Source organism: Euleptes europaea, chromosome 17 (assembly GCF_029931775.1).
Source record: "Euleptes europaea isolate rEulEur1 chromosome 17, rEulEur1.hap1, whole genome shotgun sequence".
Lineage (NCBI taxonomy): Eukaryota > Metazoa > Chordata > Lepidosauria > Squamata > Sphaerodactylidae > Euleptes > Euleptes europaea.
Window position 1 is genome coordinate 7,584,905 of NC_079328.1, and position 17,913 is coordinate 7,602,817.

Consider the following 17,913-nt stretch of genomic DNA (forward strand, 5'->3'; position numbering starts at 1 on the left):
GGTCTCCGCTGCCCGCCGGTCCGCCCCCTCCAGCCGCGCGCTGCCCGCCTGCCCGGCTGCCTCCCTCCCGCTCGCCCCCGCACGCCGGGGCTGCTGCTCGGGGGTGGCGCGTCCTGGGCGGCCGCCGCGCAGCCATGGGGAGGCCGGGCGAGTGGCTGGAGCGCGGCGCCGCGGCCGCCCCCCCGGGCTTGGGGGGCGAGGGGGGCGGCGGGGGGGCGCCGGCGGCGGGGTGGCGCCGCGACCGGCTGTACGAGTCGTACTACTGCCTGAGCCAGCAGCACCCGCTGCTCGTCTTCCTGCTGCTCATCGTGATGGGCGCCTGCCTCGCCCTGCTCGCCCTCTTCTTCGCCGCCGCCGGCCTGGTAAGTGGCCCGCCTCGACGGGGCGGCCTCCACAGCCCAGCCCCGCCGCGCCCGCGCTCCGTCTCCGCCGCGCGGCTCCCGCCACCCGCTGCCCGGGGCGAAGGCGCTTCGGGGCGCGTGCAGAGCGCGTCCGGAACCAGGGCTTTTGCCCCCACCCGATGCGCGGGAGCTGCTTGTCTGGACGGCCCGGCCAGCCGGGGCAGCACGCTTTCGCAGCTGCCAGGCTCCCTGCAGAGAGAATCGGGGGTTGGACGGAGCCCCGGGGGAGGGGAGGGTAGGGTAGGGCAGGGGGGGCGTCCCAACCCTAGAGACCCTAGGGGTGCTTCCATCGGCCCTGGAGGAGATGGAAAAGATGTGTGTCTGAGCTTGTGCAAAGAGCTGTTCTGTCTCTACATTGGGTGCTCAGGAAACTGGAATGTTGGCGTAGAGATTTCAGACTGGAGGGTGTCAGTGAATCCCAGCACCTTGCTTTAAGTGTTGGGTGGGTTTCTTGGTTTATTTTGAATGGGGGGGGGGCTGCGAAGACTTTGTTGTGGGCTGTTTTCAAATCTCTCTCCTGTTGTCAGCATGAGCTGGGACCTGTGGGCTGCTTGGAAGGCAGAGTGCCACACAGAGCCGGCGCTGTGATAGTGGTTAGGGTGCTGGGGCAGGACCAGGGAGATCCAGGTTCAAATCCCCCCCCCAGGCTGCATGGGGCCAGTTGCTCTGCTAACCTATTTTGCTGGATTGTTGTGTCGATTTCTACACAGGCGGGGAGAGCCCCACAGCGCCCAACCTTAGTCCATTGGAAGGGACGGGAATAAAAATATTAAGTGGACTGACCGCATGGGCACGGTGCCCCTTCTTCACAACTGCATGGCCCCATACTAAGGTTAGAAGGCCGGGTGTTTTCACTCAGAAGCTGCCCTCTCGTCTCTAAAGAAAACACTTACAAAGCTACCAGCACCCCTTGCTGCTCTGTACAGTTTCCGAGGGTTGCCACACTTGCATTCCCAGCAATGTATTAAGAGTTTGAAAATGTTATAAAAAATACTGTTCACACTTTCTGTGTATTCCCACGGATGTATTAAGAGTTTGAAAACGTTATAAAAAAATACTGTTTGCACTTTGTTTGGCCCCTTTAGCTGTGAAGACATCTTCCAACCATTTATAAGCCGTGGTATTCAAAAACCCTTTTAAAGTGATGTTTTTTATAACATTTTCAAACTCTTAATACATTGCTGGGAATACAAAGTTCGGTAACCCCCTCCCTCTACTTGCAAGCTGAATTATCCTGAGCTTGATGGATCCCAAGCTGAAAAATTCAGTTTGCATCCCACGTTAATTCAGAATGAGTTGATTGCGTTCTGATTGGGATTTTGGTTTTTAAATAAATCTCTCTGTGGGCTATAACTTAAAGCATTTTGTGGCCAGTAGATATCTAACAGAAAACCTCCCTTGTTGAGAGGGTTGATGCACATTGCTTACTGTTTGCCATATGCTGGCCATGCTCCAGGGACCACAGGTCAACAGGGAGGAAATTACTTTTTTGGGGTAAAACTTTTTAAATCCCCCCTCCAAAGCACTGCCTATGAGCAACTTAACAGCTATTGCTTTCACCTCATGACTATGTTTAGTCTTTGCATTCGGCCACTGCTTATTGGTTAGTTTACAGTGTAATAGAGTGGATAATTATTAAGCAAGTCTCCCCCCACCCCCAGTGGATACATTTCCCGGTCAGGTGTGGATAGGATCGGAATCTTTCTTGCATCTCAGCTGTTTCTCCTTCTCTCTGTTGTGATCTCTTCAACTGCAGTTTTGTAAATCCTCCCCCGTTTTTCGAGCGGGTGCTGCTTTCCCCCCTTTATATTGATAGATAACTTCGTGGTCTTTTTCTGCACAGTAAAAACAGCTAACAGCAGAGATGCTGCTGCTACTATGTACTGACCCGTAGGGTTGTCCAGAGACCAAACCAGGCCACTTTCTGCCTCTGTGCTTTGTAGTTACTTGCTGCCTTAACAGCAGTTCTCAGCACAAAATGCTGTTGTGCTCCCTGGGGTAATCTGTATACATTCGTGTAAATAGCAGAGAGGTCGGACAGTTAATAGACCTTATCCCCAAGGATTGCTTTAGGGGTGCTTTCTAACTCCTGGTCCTGAGCTTTCAGTAGCCTATTAATGGACTGCCAGTGGAATAAGCAAACGCGACAACACTTGGTCATCCACGAGACGGCATTTCAGTGGTGCTTACAGCCAAGTAAGCACCCTTAGGTTTGCAGTACAGTTTTAATTCCTCTAATTCATTTGCTTGGCTTCCTTCCCACTGACAGATCAGCTGCTTTGGCATTTCGCTTTTTCAAGAGATGGGATTTAAAGCTCCAAAACTGCATTGGGAACCCAACACCCTTAAAAAAGGGATTTATCCTAGGAAGATGTTGAAGGAGCCATTCTGCACATTCCATCTCCCCCCCCCTTGCCCCCACTTGATTTTGAATACTCAGAAACCAGCCTCAGAGGGCCTCAGATGATTTGCCACACACATGAGATTTTCTGTAGGGGTGGGCGTGTAAAGTGCTGTCAAATTTCCACTGACTTATGGCAACCCTGTAGGGTTTTCAAGGCAACAGGCGTTCAGAGATGGTTTGCCATTGCCTGCCTTTATGTAGCAACCCTAGATTTCTTTATTGGTCTCCCAGCCAAAAACTAACCGGGGACAACCCTGCTTCCGAGATCTGACAAGCTCAGGCTAGCTAGGTAAGGGCTTTCTGCGGGTAAAAGTCTCATTTTCAGGAGAGGAAAACTGGCCGTTGTTTGAGAGATTCCTCACTTGCTGCCAAGGCTGCAATCCCATTCCCATTAAAAATTGATGGGAGGTTTGCTACGGACTTCTGAAGGAGCAGGAATGGAGGGAAATAAGTTGTGTTGTCTGGTGCCAGACTTTTCAGCCTATAAACTGAGCTAAGCTTGAGTCCTTCATTTTCGAGAACAGTCATGGAAATTGCCATTCTGACATAAAATTCAAAGTTGCAGCAGAGAAAACTGCTCTGTACCTTGAACATCTCTTGGAACTGCCTCCTTCTGCCCATTCTCACCCTTCCTGGTCTTTTTGTATGCATCCCTCCCTCTGCCTGTTCCACTCACATGAAATTTGGCTTGTTGTGGAAGGAGAGAAGGAAGGAAGAGGGGGGAAATGAGGGGGCAGAAGCCCTGGCTGTCTGCTCTCTCCTCTCACTGGAGAATTTCAGGGTGCCGGCTGGTTATCAGGCTTGCAGCCCATATAGATAAATTGGTTCTGTGTCTGCTTGTTTAGAAGTAAGTTCGAATTGTGGAGAGTGGAATTGACAGCTGTAAAGTTGACAGCTGTAGGATTACAACCTAGGATCCAAACTTTAGGTAGATTAAAAAACGATACAGTCTGTCAGTTCTTATTTTTATTGTGAGAATACTTTAAATGTTTCTAAAGTTCAGATTTTGAACTTTTAGGGCAGTTGGGTTAAGACTGATTCATACAGGGCAGGTGTATATATGTATGTGTGTAAAATATATGTACATTACAGTACATGTATCCACACAGATATACACATTAAAATACATCAGATCACTGTATATTTAACTGCTGAGAGAAGTTGAATGAGTGAACTGACTCTGGTGACAGGCATTGTATGTGTCATATAAGAATGTTGTTTCTATGGTATGAGATCTGAGATGACCCTTCACACATGCAAATCACCATTTGATGTTGCAGGCACTGAACATGCATGTGCGAACCAGGGCTTGGTGTGGCAGTCAACTGGACTTTGCATTTGAAGCAAAGGGTTTTTGCAAGAACTGGGTAGAATCATCCTGTCCCCCCACCCACCCCCACCCACCCTGCACACAATTTTGCATAAGAGTTGAATGAGCAGTGATTTTGCTCCAGCAGAGTTACTTGACTAAACTAGGTCACCCAAGTCATGGACAGCTGTGAGCCATGGAAAGTTACTTACTGGGGTATAATAGGGCTTCAAGGTTTTGTTGATACAGAATATGAAGTTTGGCATTTTCAGACTGGATACAAATCAAAGGGAGCTAGAGAACGGATAGCTTGAGGTAAATTAGGTCTGCCATCTTTCAGTCTAAGATAGATGGATTCTCTCTCCCCCAACCCCACATACACTGGCTATTTATACACTCAAAGTTGAGTATACAGAACACTTGGTTAAAGGGGGGTAGAGTTCTGTGGAATACAAGGTTATTGTTCCTAGTTTTATAGGACTGAAATCCATTTTAGCATCCTGGTTTGTTATCCTACCACTCTGCTTTGCCAAGTTTGATGAATTCCTCTTTGGTTGGAGGAAAGTTTCAAACTTGAGCAGAGTAGGTGGATATAAGACCCTGTGTTGAAACATTTCACATACCCTTTTCAAACTTTTTTACTTCGAAGTCCTTCATAGCTGACTTTAAAAATGTTCTCTGTGGTATGTGTGGCAGAACTAACTGAGAGGTTATGGAATGCTGTTGTGTCCCACAATATGTATTGGCAGAAGCCAGGAAAGGTGCTATGAATCTGATAGTTTAGTTTGACATTGGCATTCTGGACCTATCGCAGAGAAGAAGGAAAAACAGTTCATTTATAATATATTTAGGATCAAAGACCATATAAAGATATTGACTTTCAAGAAACATTGGCTAAAGTCAATGTATCTTCTCTGCTATTCATCTTCGCTCAAATGATCACACAGCAATATGCATGCTGTCTATCAATACTAACTGTTCCAAGATGTTGCCATGCATTTACACTGGCTAGATTTAACATTGCTACCATCAGCATTCTTGACAGAAAGATATAATAACATTCCATCTAGTCATAGATTCTGTCTTTGCTATGTGAATCTGATTGAAACATTGGTTCACGTGTTTTTCCGTTGTAGACTTTATATACAGGCATGCTTGGGTTTATTGGAAACTGTTGGTTGAGAAAAAACCTATTCTCTGAGTAGCAGTCTTTAAAAATCTTACAGGCAGGAACTGACCAAAGAACTGTTATATCTGTGGCTAAGTTTCTATTCTCTGTAATGAAAATAATGGGCAGAGTTAACGTTCTGTATATAACCTACTCTGATTTTAATCTATAAACAGTTCATTCGTTTAAGATGAGTGATGTAGGCTGAGATTTTACGTAAGTAATTAATTGGGTAAAAGTCTTTTTTTTCCCTGCTTCTGAATGGCCTGTGGGCCGTGATAAAAACTGAACTGAATATATTTAGGAGGTTTGTTTGTGAATGGTTAACAGTAAAACAGTATGCTGTGGGGGGAGGTAGTTGTTAATTTCCTGCATAGTGCAGGGGGTTGGACTAGATGACCCTGGTGGTCCCTTCCAACTCTGTGATTCTATGATTCTCTGCTGAAAGAGGGAACGTGTTTGCCATTGAACTGCTTGTGCATGCAACACAGGTAGTTTTGCTTTACAGGCAAAGGGAATCTTTGTACTTGGGCACATCTGCCATTCAATGCTGAACCAGAGGCTTTGGATCACTGGATATCTTTCTACTAGAAATATTTTTTAAATGCTGAGATAATGTCCAGTGTATAAATTATTCAGATTATAACCCTTAAAGTGTTAGATGTAATAGGACAAACAATGCATGTCGAAATTCTATGTTTATAATGCATAGAGTAGAATAATGGGATCATAGAGTTGGAAGGGGCCATACAGGCCATCTAGTCTAACCCCCTTCTCAATGCAGGATCAGCCCAGCGTGTCCCTGACAAGTGTTTGTCCAGCCGCTGCTTAAAGACTGCCAGTGAGGGGGAGCTCACCACCTCCCTAGGTAGCTGATTCCACTGTTGAACACACTGTTAAACAATCAAATCGATTTAAATAACGCTTTAAATCACTAGTCAGTAAGACTTGATTTAAATCATGGTTTTCTACATAAACAACACTTCTCATGATGCTGTTTCATTTGGGCAACCAGGCCTTGCATTTCTTTGTTGCAGTGTTTGCATTTTGCACACATGCCTGCCCTACCCATAGGTAGATAAACGTCATTAAAATATTCCCAAACTGGGTCTCTTTTATGGGCTGCCATTATAGATTTTCTCCTCCAGGGAGAGAATAATATGATAAACCTCAGGCTATGCATACAAAGACCCCAAGACTTGTGGAGTATTCTGCTCAAAAGGTTTCCCTTTCATTTTTACTGCTTGCCCCTCCCTCCTCTCACTTAGCTCCTTGTGCGGATCTGTTCCACTCCAAACAATCTGCTATTCATTGAACGTCTTGAAACTTAGCACTTAAGAGGTAAGGGGCTGATTCTGTGTACATAGATTTGCAGCGGAGAAATGAGATTAAGGTCTTTCCCCTCAACTCTGTATGTTTATTTGATAACATTTTTGCCATGAAGAAGAGGTGTTATTTCTCCAGACACAAATTCCTAGTTTTGAGAACTGCAAAACCAAGCATCTGTGATAATATCTTCTAGATAGAAAAATTGCCTAAAGTAATCTTACAGAAACCTCTGGAAGAGCATGACGTTGTGAATGGATTAATGAAATTCATTAACCAAAAAAATTAAATATTGTGTGAATATACAACCTCACGCTTCATAATTTAAAACAAATCCTTATTTCATGATGAATAACCTTTGAACTATAATGTATCTTAAATAGAAAACTATCTTTAGACAGATTTTTCCTCAAAAAGCATTTTATTAAAATCCTATTTAAAATTTCTTTTAAAAATTAAATAAAAAATACAATTTTTGATTAAAAAAAAACGATTTTTATCCACCCTGGTTGAACAACTCTTACTGTAAATTTAGCCGGTACTTTTCCAGCCATAATTTAGACCCCTTTTATGGAACTTTTTTTCCTGTTTTTTTCCTGCTTCTGAATGGTCTGTGGGCCATACCAAAGACTGATTGACAAAACTGTCTAGTAAAGCGTCTTTGTAATATTTGCTGCTTCAGACTTTGTAAAATAAATATTACAAGGGACTGAGGTACAGAACCAACAAACTGTTCTTAACACTGACCACAACAGATATAAAAAAAAACAACTCGCTACCATTTCTCTTCTGTCTGTAGATGTTTTCCAGAACTCTTTCCCTCAGTGCACCCACTTGGACTACCATTTCGTTCCTACTAACATTTGGGTCTGGTATATATTAAAGGGGAGCTGTTGAAGAAAGGTGGGGAGGAATACCCAGCAAAAGCACCCGCAGCCCCTTTAAGAGCTGACCCGCCCCCTCCAAGTAAAGTGCAACAAGGCTGCGTTTTCAGGGAGGGACTCAGAAGCTCCGTGATTCACTGGGGATGCCTAACTAGGTACTCCTGGAATGGGGGGAATGCCTCATGCATATGATGTTTGAGAATTTGGAGCAGAAAACTGTGCAGCAAACCAAACACAAGTTTCCCCTGCATAAATGACCATAGAGTCCACCCTCCAAAACAGCCATATTCTCCAGGGGGATTGATCTGGGAGTAATTCTGGGAGATCTGCAGGCCCCACCTGGAGGTTGACAACCCTATTTATTACTCATGACCAACTCACACATTACAAAGTCCTAGTGTCTCCCATGAGTCCTGTTAATCAGACATTCTCTGGGGTTCTGTGCTCCTAGTGACCTTATTTAGAATATTGTGTTGAGTGTGAGGGAGCACAGTTGAAGAAGGATGATAAAAAACTGAAAGGATTCAGGAGAGAGCTAGAAAAATGCCAAAGAGAATTGGCTGTACTTGAAAAAATGACTTTTTTTGCTCACCTGGAATCACTGGGTGACTTAAGTGGGACAACCTCCAAAATGGATTGTATTTACCAACTTTACAGCGTTTTATTAGGCATACTGTACATTTTGTGTTAAGCACCAACTATTATAAAAGCTCTATAATGCAAATGAGAAACTGGAGAGAGGAGAACACTAGAGGGGAAAATATTAAAGGTTGGATCTCACATCTTTTCTGCTTTCCTTCATCAAAAGGAGACTTCCTTGGATGCAAGACGTTTGGCATCTTGCATCAGGGGACAGGTCCTTCTGCTTCCACTAGCAGAACAGATCTAATCAACATGCTGGATATCTGTGTGGCTCTTAAACATGTAAATCAGGTGTGTAGCCACATGCAGCATTTCTGCTGTCTATTGTGATCCGCAAAGTGCTTTTGAAAGTGGGCTACAGAAACAAGTTCATTAAGCAAAGTGACAAACCCACAAAATGTTTGACTTGCTCCTGTTCGTCACAAATGTTAGGGACCAGTGGGATGCAGTGGATTGACATCCAGTGTTCAGAACTGAAGCTCACCTGGTAACATTGGGCCAGTCAAGATCTCTGAGCCTAATGGGCCTCAGGATTGTGGTAGGGCTTGGGGGAGGGGGTCAGTAAAATTCGTGTTCTGGTTTATGGGCCTGATTTTTTTGGGAAACCCAAAATAAGCTGAATTCCCATACCAGTAAACATGGGGATTCACCTTTTTTCCAGGTTTCCCGAAAAAATTCAGCCCATTAAAGCCTATGGAGACTTTTTGTAGCTTTAAGATTGACAATGAGGAAATTGAAATTGTTGAAGACTTTCTATTCCTTGGCTCCATCATCAACCAAAAGGGAGACTGCAGCCAAGAAATCAGAAGGAGATTGAGATTGGGACGGGTAGCCATGAAAGAGCTAGAAATGATTCTTAAGTGTAACGATGTGTCATTGGCCACCGAGATCAAGTTAATTCATGCCATGGTATTCCCTATTACTATGAATGGGTGTGAAAGCTGGACATTGAAGAAAACTGATAGGAAGAAAGTAAATTGTTTTGAAATGTGGTGTTGGAGGAGAGTGTTACGGATACCGTGGATGGCCAAAAAAACAAATCAGTGGGTTATAGATCAAATCAAGCCTGAACTGACCCTAGAAGCTAAAATGACTAAACTGAGGCTATCGTATTTTGGTCACATTATGTGAAGACAAGGGTCACTGGAGAAGACAATCCTGCTAGGAAAAGTTGAGGGCAGCAGGAAAAGAGGAAGACCCAACAAGAGATGGATTGACTCAATAAAGGAAGCCACAGCCCTTAATTTGCAAAATCTGAGCAAGGCTGTCAAAGATAGGACATTTTGGAGGACATTGATTCATAGGGTCACCATGAGTCGGAAGCGACCTGGCGGCACTTAACACACACACAAACCTGAGCCGAAAATAAGCCGGAATGACAATTTTTCGGCTGATTTTCGACTCTGGTTTATCGATATGCACAACCCTAGACTGTGGGAATCATAAAATGGAAGACTCACATGAGTCATTCAAAGCCATTGGGAAGATGTGAAAAGGGTTATTTTAGACCCATTATTGGACTACAACCATAATCTAAAACTGATCCAGTTATAATTTATAAGAATCCCTGTTGTGCCTTTCAGAAGATTCAGGGGCATGTTCTAGGGTGTATGTGGAATAGTGACCAGAGAAGGTCTTTGTGTGAGGCTTGCTGTTTTGTTTTCATCTGGGTATCTCTTTTCGTTGTGGATTTATATAGTCAGTAACTGCACTGATGATGGATCAATTCACACCAAGCCTTGGCTCCGCCCCCCAACCTTCCCTGTAAGATTTCCCCTTAAGATTTTCCTCCACACATCTTATCTGAAGAAGTGGGCTATGACTAGGGTTGCCACCCTCCAGGTGGAACCTGAACTTCTTTCAGAATTACCTCCAGACTACAGAGATAAGTTCCCCTGGAGAAAATGGCAGTGTGATGTACTGCTTAAGAGCAGTGGACTCTAATCTGGAGAACTGGGTTGGTTTCCCCACTCCTCCACATGAAGCCTGCTGGGTGACCTTGGGCTAGTCATTCTCTCCAAACTCTTTCAGCCCCACCTACATCACAAGGTGTCTGTTGTGGGGAGAGGAAGGGAAGGAGATTGTAAGCTGGTTTGAAACTCCTTAAGGTAGAGAAAAGTAGGGTATAAAAACCAACTCTCCTCCTCTGTGGCATCACATACTCTCAGAGCTCCCTCCACTCCCAAAACAACACTCTCCCAAAACTCTGCCTCTAAATCTTCAGGAATTTCCCAACTCAAGAGTTGGCAACCCTAGCTGTGACTCATGAAAGCTCATGTTGAAATAAATGTTAGTCATATCGTCCTTTATTGGCATAAAATCACTATACATAGGGTAGCATGTAAAAATATATTTGAGATATAACATTACAAAATGGTTAAAAGACACTTGCATAAGATAGTGTTGTAAGTTAATACATCCATCTATTTAACTGATTTGCAGTGTTTTATAGCACACTTTAAAATTTTTGCTACCCTCTCCAGAACATGGAGCGAACAATTATTCAATAGAAAGGAAGCGTTACAGGAGTCGGAAGTATTCAGTCTACATGTCTGCAGAAGGCTTAGTAGTTCATTACAAATTTCTGAATAGAAACTACAATAGATTAAAACATGGACAACATTTTCAACACAATTACTGCCACAGGGACAAAGTCGATCTGATTGGGGGATTTTGCTAAATCTTCCGTCAAGTAATGGATAAATGTTAGTCTTTATGGTGCCGCTGGACTTTCCTTTTAAAAATTCTCAGCAACATTTCGTGTATGGGGTGGGGGGAGGTCAGAACACATTTTAAGTATAAAACCAATATTGGATTTTGCACCCTGAGAATCCTGATTGAAGCTGCCTTATCCTGAATCAGGCCTGTGGCCTTAACCTTTCCTGACCCAGGACTTGCTTTTAAGGTATTGCTTAGAATGCAACGTAGGTGGTGAGGAATGTATCGTCACATTCTTGTTTAAGGAGACAAGCGTTTTAACCATCTTCAATTTATTAGAGTACATTGTCCTAATTTATACTGCTCTATTGAGGAAACATTTCTGGGCCAGGACATTACATGTGTCTCACTGCCTATTGGTGCTAGAACTCAGTTTTTATAAAACATTTTGTTCTGTGGGAACGTAATAGAGAAATGGAATGCTCAAAGCTGCCATTAGCAAAAGGGCAGGGCAGCCTCTTAGAATAGGTCTTCCCTCTTGTGTGTAAAAGAAGGTGGAATAACTCCTAAGTGGACATCTTCTAAGATAAATTCTGTAGCATACACATGGGTAGATATGGGAAGGCCCAGAAAAATCTGGAGAAATTTGGGGACAACCTCAGTACGTTTTTTGGTTTTTCAATGGAAAATTTTCAGTGGGGGAGAATTGGGGAGGGAAATTCCTATAAAATGTCCCCCCCACCCCCTTGGTAATGAGTAAAAGCTTTTAAAGGGTTTTAAACACTGAAAATCTAATCTTTCTGATGTAAAAATTGTGAAATTTAGGGGAACACTGACAAAAACTCCTTACTTTAGTTGGCTTTCTAATTTTAACTCCCCACCCCCACCCCCACTGTTCAGATGGCAAAAATTAAGATTCATCTGCTAAGCTCTGTCTCAAGTTTCGGATGTATTTGTAGAAAATTAGGGTGGTTATCTTTCTAAATTTCATAAATATGTCAATTAGTACAATGTTAAAAAAGGTACAGTTTCCCTGTGCAAGCACCGGGTCATTCCTGACCCATGGGGTGACGTCAAATCCCGACGTTTACTAGGCAGACTCTTGTTTACGGGGTGGTTTGCCAGTGCCTTCCCCAGTCATCTTCCTTTTACCCCCAGCAAGCTGGGTACTCAATGTACAATGTTATATGCTGCCTAATGCTGCATTTAATGTTGTGGAGTCAGCAAAATAAGTGGAGGTTTTAAATTCTGCATGTGTTTCCTCTCAAATTTCCATTTTATTATGGGGGGAACAGAAAAAACATATTTTTCCCCCACAGCTTCAAAATTTCTAGAAATTTGACATCCATACACAACATACAGGTTTCCTCAGTAGTGCCCCCCCCCCCATTCTCCCAGGACTGTTTCAGGCTGGGAAAACAGCACAGGGGGAGGAGGGCTGAGGTCCCTTCTCCGTGTGTGCTGTGGTCCGACTCCTGATTCAAATTGACACACATGCAGGAATTGGAGAGAACTCTCAACTTGTGCCTGACACAGGGCTGAAACCCCAAACTCCAAACTGTGATGTGTGAATCAGCATTTGAATCTAGAATGATTCAAAGCCAGGCACTAGCATCCTCCTGGTTTTTGAAAGATTGGCTCCTGGATGAGGAAACCTTTTGGCCTTCTTGGTCTTAATGGATAGTCTTAAAGCCCTCTGTGTTACTTCTGGCTTAACAAAATAATTATTATGACTCTTGTGTATTCTTTGAGTGCGCCATGCCACCCTCTGAAGCCCATGGCCAAGTGCTCATTGATGTTAAAAAAAAAAATGATTGCCACAGCTTAACTTCAGTTACGTACTGTAGATTCTTGTGCCGTGGTGGCAGCTGCTGCAAATGCAGCATTTAAAAAAAATCTGCACAGCCAATCAAATTGCCAATAGTCAATCAGAAGTCTTCCTGGGCAAAAGCCCTGCCTGGCCCCACTGATGTCCTAAAACATGTGGCGGGCCCCAGAAAAGGTCTTGGCAGGCACCATAGTGCCCATGGGCATCACGTCGGGGACCCCTGTATTACAGTAATTTCCCCCTTTTAAATAAAATAGGACTCAGTTGGATATTTGGGAGCAATTTCCCCACTCAACGCTGAATTTAGTAGCATTTTGCTTGCTATTGCCAAAAGGTTTGGCATTGTTTGTGTGTTACATTAGATCCTTAGTATTTGATCAAAGACTAAACCAAGGGATGAGTGAATTTCCCTGGCTCCATTCCATCATCATTTCTTTGATTATCCATGTGTAGATGTTCTGTCCCTCCCCCAATTTTTCATCCAAAAATACATATTTTATGGGCTTCCGGTGGTGCCGTTGGAGAGAGCACTCCATTTCCCCAGGTTGTCCTGGGAGAAATCCAAGTTTGCGTTATTTTTGGGGTACATAGATACCCCAATCCAACCCTTGCAAGTGGGTTGGAAAGCAGGAACTCCCTGCAGCCCGCAAACGTGGTTTGACCTCCTAGGTACTCTGAGGGGGCTTTTTTAAGCCCCTCGGAGTCCTAGACGCCGGTCCTGCGAGGGCACTAGGGAAGGACATCGCCAAAACGCAACTTTGGCAGCAAGCTCTACCCTCCACCGCCTTAATACCAACATAAGGACTACATAAAGAAAAGAACCTCACCTCTTGACACCCAAGTGAGTACAAAAGAACTCTTCGTCTACTTACTAGAAATTTGAACAGACGGGGGGCTGATAAGAATATTTCTGGGACCCCACCCCTCCATAATCCGAACTGAAAAAGTTTGATCTGAGTTAGTCATCGGGATTAGCGACAGGAGCCTTATCGGATCGATCAGCCTAAACCATAACAAAGAGTCGGAAGGATACCTTTTAGACTGACAAGAATTATCACCAATGAGAAGGTCCGAAGGAAGGGGAGGGTGATCTCTCTTCCTGATTTTCCGGCGAATTCCTGCCACGTTTGCAGTAAGGGAGTGCCTGGAACGGAAGACTCTCTATAACACCCTCTCTATCATTGGAACTAAAATAACAGGAAGTAGCCGCGGGACTGAATATCCGTCGCACTCGAGTTACTTTCAAATCATTCCTGAAGGAATAACCATCGAGAAGAGGCGATAGAAGGTCTGCAGCACTAGTAACTTCCTGTTTACTTCCTGATTAATCCGATCTAGAGCGACCGAAAAAACTTACTGGAATTTTAAAACTTTAAAATGCAATTTTAAAGCCAATTTCGACTCTTTTCAACCCGAAAAAATTATTAGGCTGATCTTTGAACTATCATCTTTTAACCAGCACCTTAAAGGCCCTGTCGGTGGACATGTATTTTACCAGCTTTTTTTGAATGTAAATGTCTCGATCCCGCTCTGGCTCACTACACAGCCCTGCCTATACTAAACTAAGGGACTCTTTACAAACCTCGACCATGGAAAAAAAAGTTACAGGACATGCTAACTAAACAAACTGAGGCAACAAATAAACAGTTTGAACAAATGTCTACACAGATGGCACAGTTGACTTCTATGATGACAAATCTTGGTCAAGCATCCCAAGCTATTAATCAGAAGTTGGATGTGGTCACTGGAGACTTGAAAGAAGTAAAAACTCAAATGATTGTTATGAAGACAGATATGCAAGCGATGGATGTATCAATTAAGAAAGTGATGGATGAGCACAAGGACACAAAGAAAAAATTAACAAGCCAAGAAAAACAGATTGAAACAATACAAGCGGATCAGATGGCGGCAAAAAATCAAATGGCAATGATGGAGATGAGAGTGAAAGAGACCAACCTTCGTATACGCAATTTTCCAGATATGATGGGAGACAATAAAGAATCTGCAATACCAAATTTGGCCTACTTATTTCAGATAGATGAACAAGAATTAAAACAAGCCATTAATAGAATATACAGGATACCACTACCTGCTAGAATGAGAAGATCTAAGCCAAGAGATTTGATGATAGTGTTCTATGACACCAGAGTTAAAGACAAGATTATGAAGATTCATTATGAAAATCCAGTGTCAGCAGGAGATTCCTCTCTTATACTACTGAAGGATATTCCAAGGCATCTACTTTCACAGAGGAATAACTACAAAGACTTTGTGTCTATACTGAAAGCTAATGGCATCAAATACCGTTGGATTATGCCACAAGGTTTGGCTTTCACCTATAAGGAAGTGAAAACGACAATTCTATCCCAAGCAGATGTGGGGAAATTTCTGAGAAAATATAAAATGGACCTTAAAGAATTACCTGGAGAGAAGGAGGAAGAAGAAGAGGAAGAAGAAGAGGTACAGGGTGCAGAAGGTGGTACCAAACTATAGACTTTTTATTTTGCTAAAAAACACTACATTATGGCAAAAGCAATTTCTTGGAATGTAAATGGACTGAATGAGAAAACTAAAAGGGCCAGAATCTTCAAATATCTACAGAAATATAAATACTCCCTAATTTGCCTACAAGAAACCCATATAGCTTCAAAGCATAAAAAATACTTGGAGAAACAGGTGCTTGGACAAGCATTTATTGCTTCTGCTAAAACTAAAACAAAGGGAGTGGTAATCTATGCCCACCCCAGTCTCTGTCCAGAACTAGTATATAAAGACAATGAAGGAAGAATTGTAATTATCAGAACTAAAATATTGGGACAAAGGACAATAGTGGTTGGAATCTATGCACCCAATGAAGGGAAAAAATCCTTCTATGAAAAATTACATGATCTGATAACCCAGTACGCACAAGACCAAATTTTATTGATGGGCGACTTCAATGGAATTATTCTCCCATCTCTGGACAAAAAATCAAAAGCAAAAGATATCAATGATGGATGCTTGCCTAAAACTTTCTTTGCCATGGCTTCAGAATTAGAATTACAAGACATTTGGAGAACAATGAATACAACAGCTAAAGAATACACCTTTTATTCAGCAAGACATGATTCACACTCCAGAATCGATATGATATGGGCCAGTAAATCAATTTTCACGCAACTACGTAAAATTCATATTTTACCTAGAACTTTTTCTGATCACAATCCTGTTACCTTTGATTGGAACAATAAACAAGCATTTAGATGGCGAATGAACGATAAACTTTTAAAAGACAACAAGATACAAAAGGAATTACAGGTTTTAATGAAAGACTTTTTTGAAATTAACCTTAATGGGGAAACTTCTTTAAATACAGTTTGGGACGCATTCAAAGCTGTTCTGAGAGGTTTTATGATACAGAAACACTCGGCCTGGAAGAAGACTCAATTGCAATTTACAAACAACATACTTTGGAATTTACAAAATTTGGAGCAGAAATTGGTAATGGTAACACAGGAAGAGGAGAGAAGAGAAATTCAAATACAGATTTCTGCATCTAAACACCAATTAAATTTGGTAATAATGGAGGAAATGAATAAAAATCTGAAACTTGCTAAACAAAAGTATTTTGAATATGCAAATAAACCAGGAAAATTTTTAGCAACACAACTGAAGGACTCATTTCAAAAGAAGATTATAACAAAAATCCAAACTGCTAAAGGACCAGTTTATTCAACTTCAGAAATCCAGAAAGAATTTGTTTCATTTTACTCTAAGTTATATCAGAAAGAAAATACTCCAAAACAGAAAATAGATAAATTTCTAAACTCAATACAGATGAAAGCTTTGTCAATGACCCAGAGAGAATGTATTGAAGCTCCAGTAACAAGGGAAGAAATACAAGAAGCAATACTGAGACAAAAAACGGATAAAACACCTGGACCAGACGGAATTACTGCACTATTTTATAAAACATTTAGTGACAATTTAGTTGGATTTTTTGGTTCACTTTACAATGCAATTTTGGACGAGGGAACATCCCCGGAGACTTGGTCACACGCATTTATATCACTGATACCCAAAGAAGGAAGAGATCCAGAAAAAACATCTAATTACAGACCTATATCGCTCTTAAATGTGGATTACAAAATTTTTGCTTCGGTTTTGGCATGTAAGATAAAGCAATTTATTAAGGATCTTATACATGAGGACCAAGCAGGTTTTATACCAGGAAGGCAAATAAAAGACAATGTAAGAATTTTACTAGATTCACTGGAATATTATGACCATAATATTCAACAAACTGCGGCTTTTGTATTTTTGGATGCAGAAAAAGCCTTTGATATGGTCTCTTGGAACTTTTTGAAACGGATTTTGGATAAATTGAATTTTGGAGATCGTTTTCAGAAAGGTATATCGGCTATTTATACCTCCCAACAAGCTAAAATTTTGGTTAATGAATCAATGTCAGATAACTGCCAAATCACGAAAGGGACTAGACAGGGATGTCCCTTGTCTCCACTTTTATTTTTGTTGGTGTTGGAACCGCTATGTGTGAAACTAAGAAGTATGGAGGACATCCGCGGGCTAAGAATTAAAAAACATGAATTTAAGTTGAGAGCATTCGCGGATGACCTACTGCTAATTTTGGAAAACCCAACACAGTCAATGAATATACTTCAGGAGACTTTGGATGATTTTGGAAAAGTATCAGGCTTTAAAGTGAATCAAGAAAAAACAAAGATAATATTTAAAAATTTATCGGAAATACAACAACAGGAATTTATATCATATACTGGCTGGGAGAAAGCTAACAAAGTTAAATACCTGGGAATTTGGATCACTGCAAAGAATAAAGATCTGTTAACCAACAATTACCTCAAGTTATGGGGTAAGATTAAAACTGATATGATTATATGGTCAAACAAAAAATTGTCATTAATGGGACGTATCTCAATGATCCAAATGAATGTCTTACCGAGGATGCTCTTCTTATTCCAAAATTTACCAATAATATCACAAACAAAATATTTTGAAACTTGGAGCAAAGACATTTCAAACTTCATCTGGCAAGGAAAAAAACCAAGGACTGCTTATAAATACTTGGTGGATCTAAAAACTAGAGGAGGTTTAGCACTGCCTAATTTTCAACTCTATGCTGAAGCGGTAGCTTTAGTATGGCTAAAAGACTGGATGAATTTGTCAAATGTACGTTTGCTAGACTTGGAAGGTTATAATAACTTAAGTGGATGGCATGGTTATTTGTGGTATGATAAAATTAAATTACAAGCAACATTCCGTAATCATATAATCA

The 17,913-nt window shown here is 42.0% G+C and overlaps 1 protein-coding gene across 2 annotated transcripts in view; it reads left to right on the top strand.

The window, feature by feature from the left end:
• Nucleotides 1-239: 239 nt before the first annotated feature.
• Nucleotides 240-17,913, top strand: part of ADCY2 (adenylate cyclase 2) — a 172,211-nt gene continuing 154,537 nt past the window's right edge. The window contains exon 1 of one of the 2 annotated variants that reach the window (XM_056862975.1): nucleotides 240-362. In XM_056862975.1, coding sequence (XP_056718953.1) covers nucleotides 312-362 — 51 coding nt within the window. In that variant the 5' untranslated portion in view covers nucleotides 240-311. The remainder of the gene's footprint in view (nucleotides 363-17,913) is intronic. The other variant, XM_056862974.1, reaches the window with a different exon arrangement.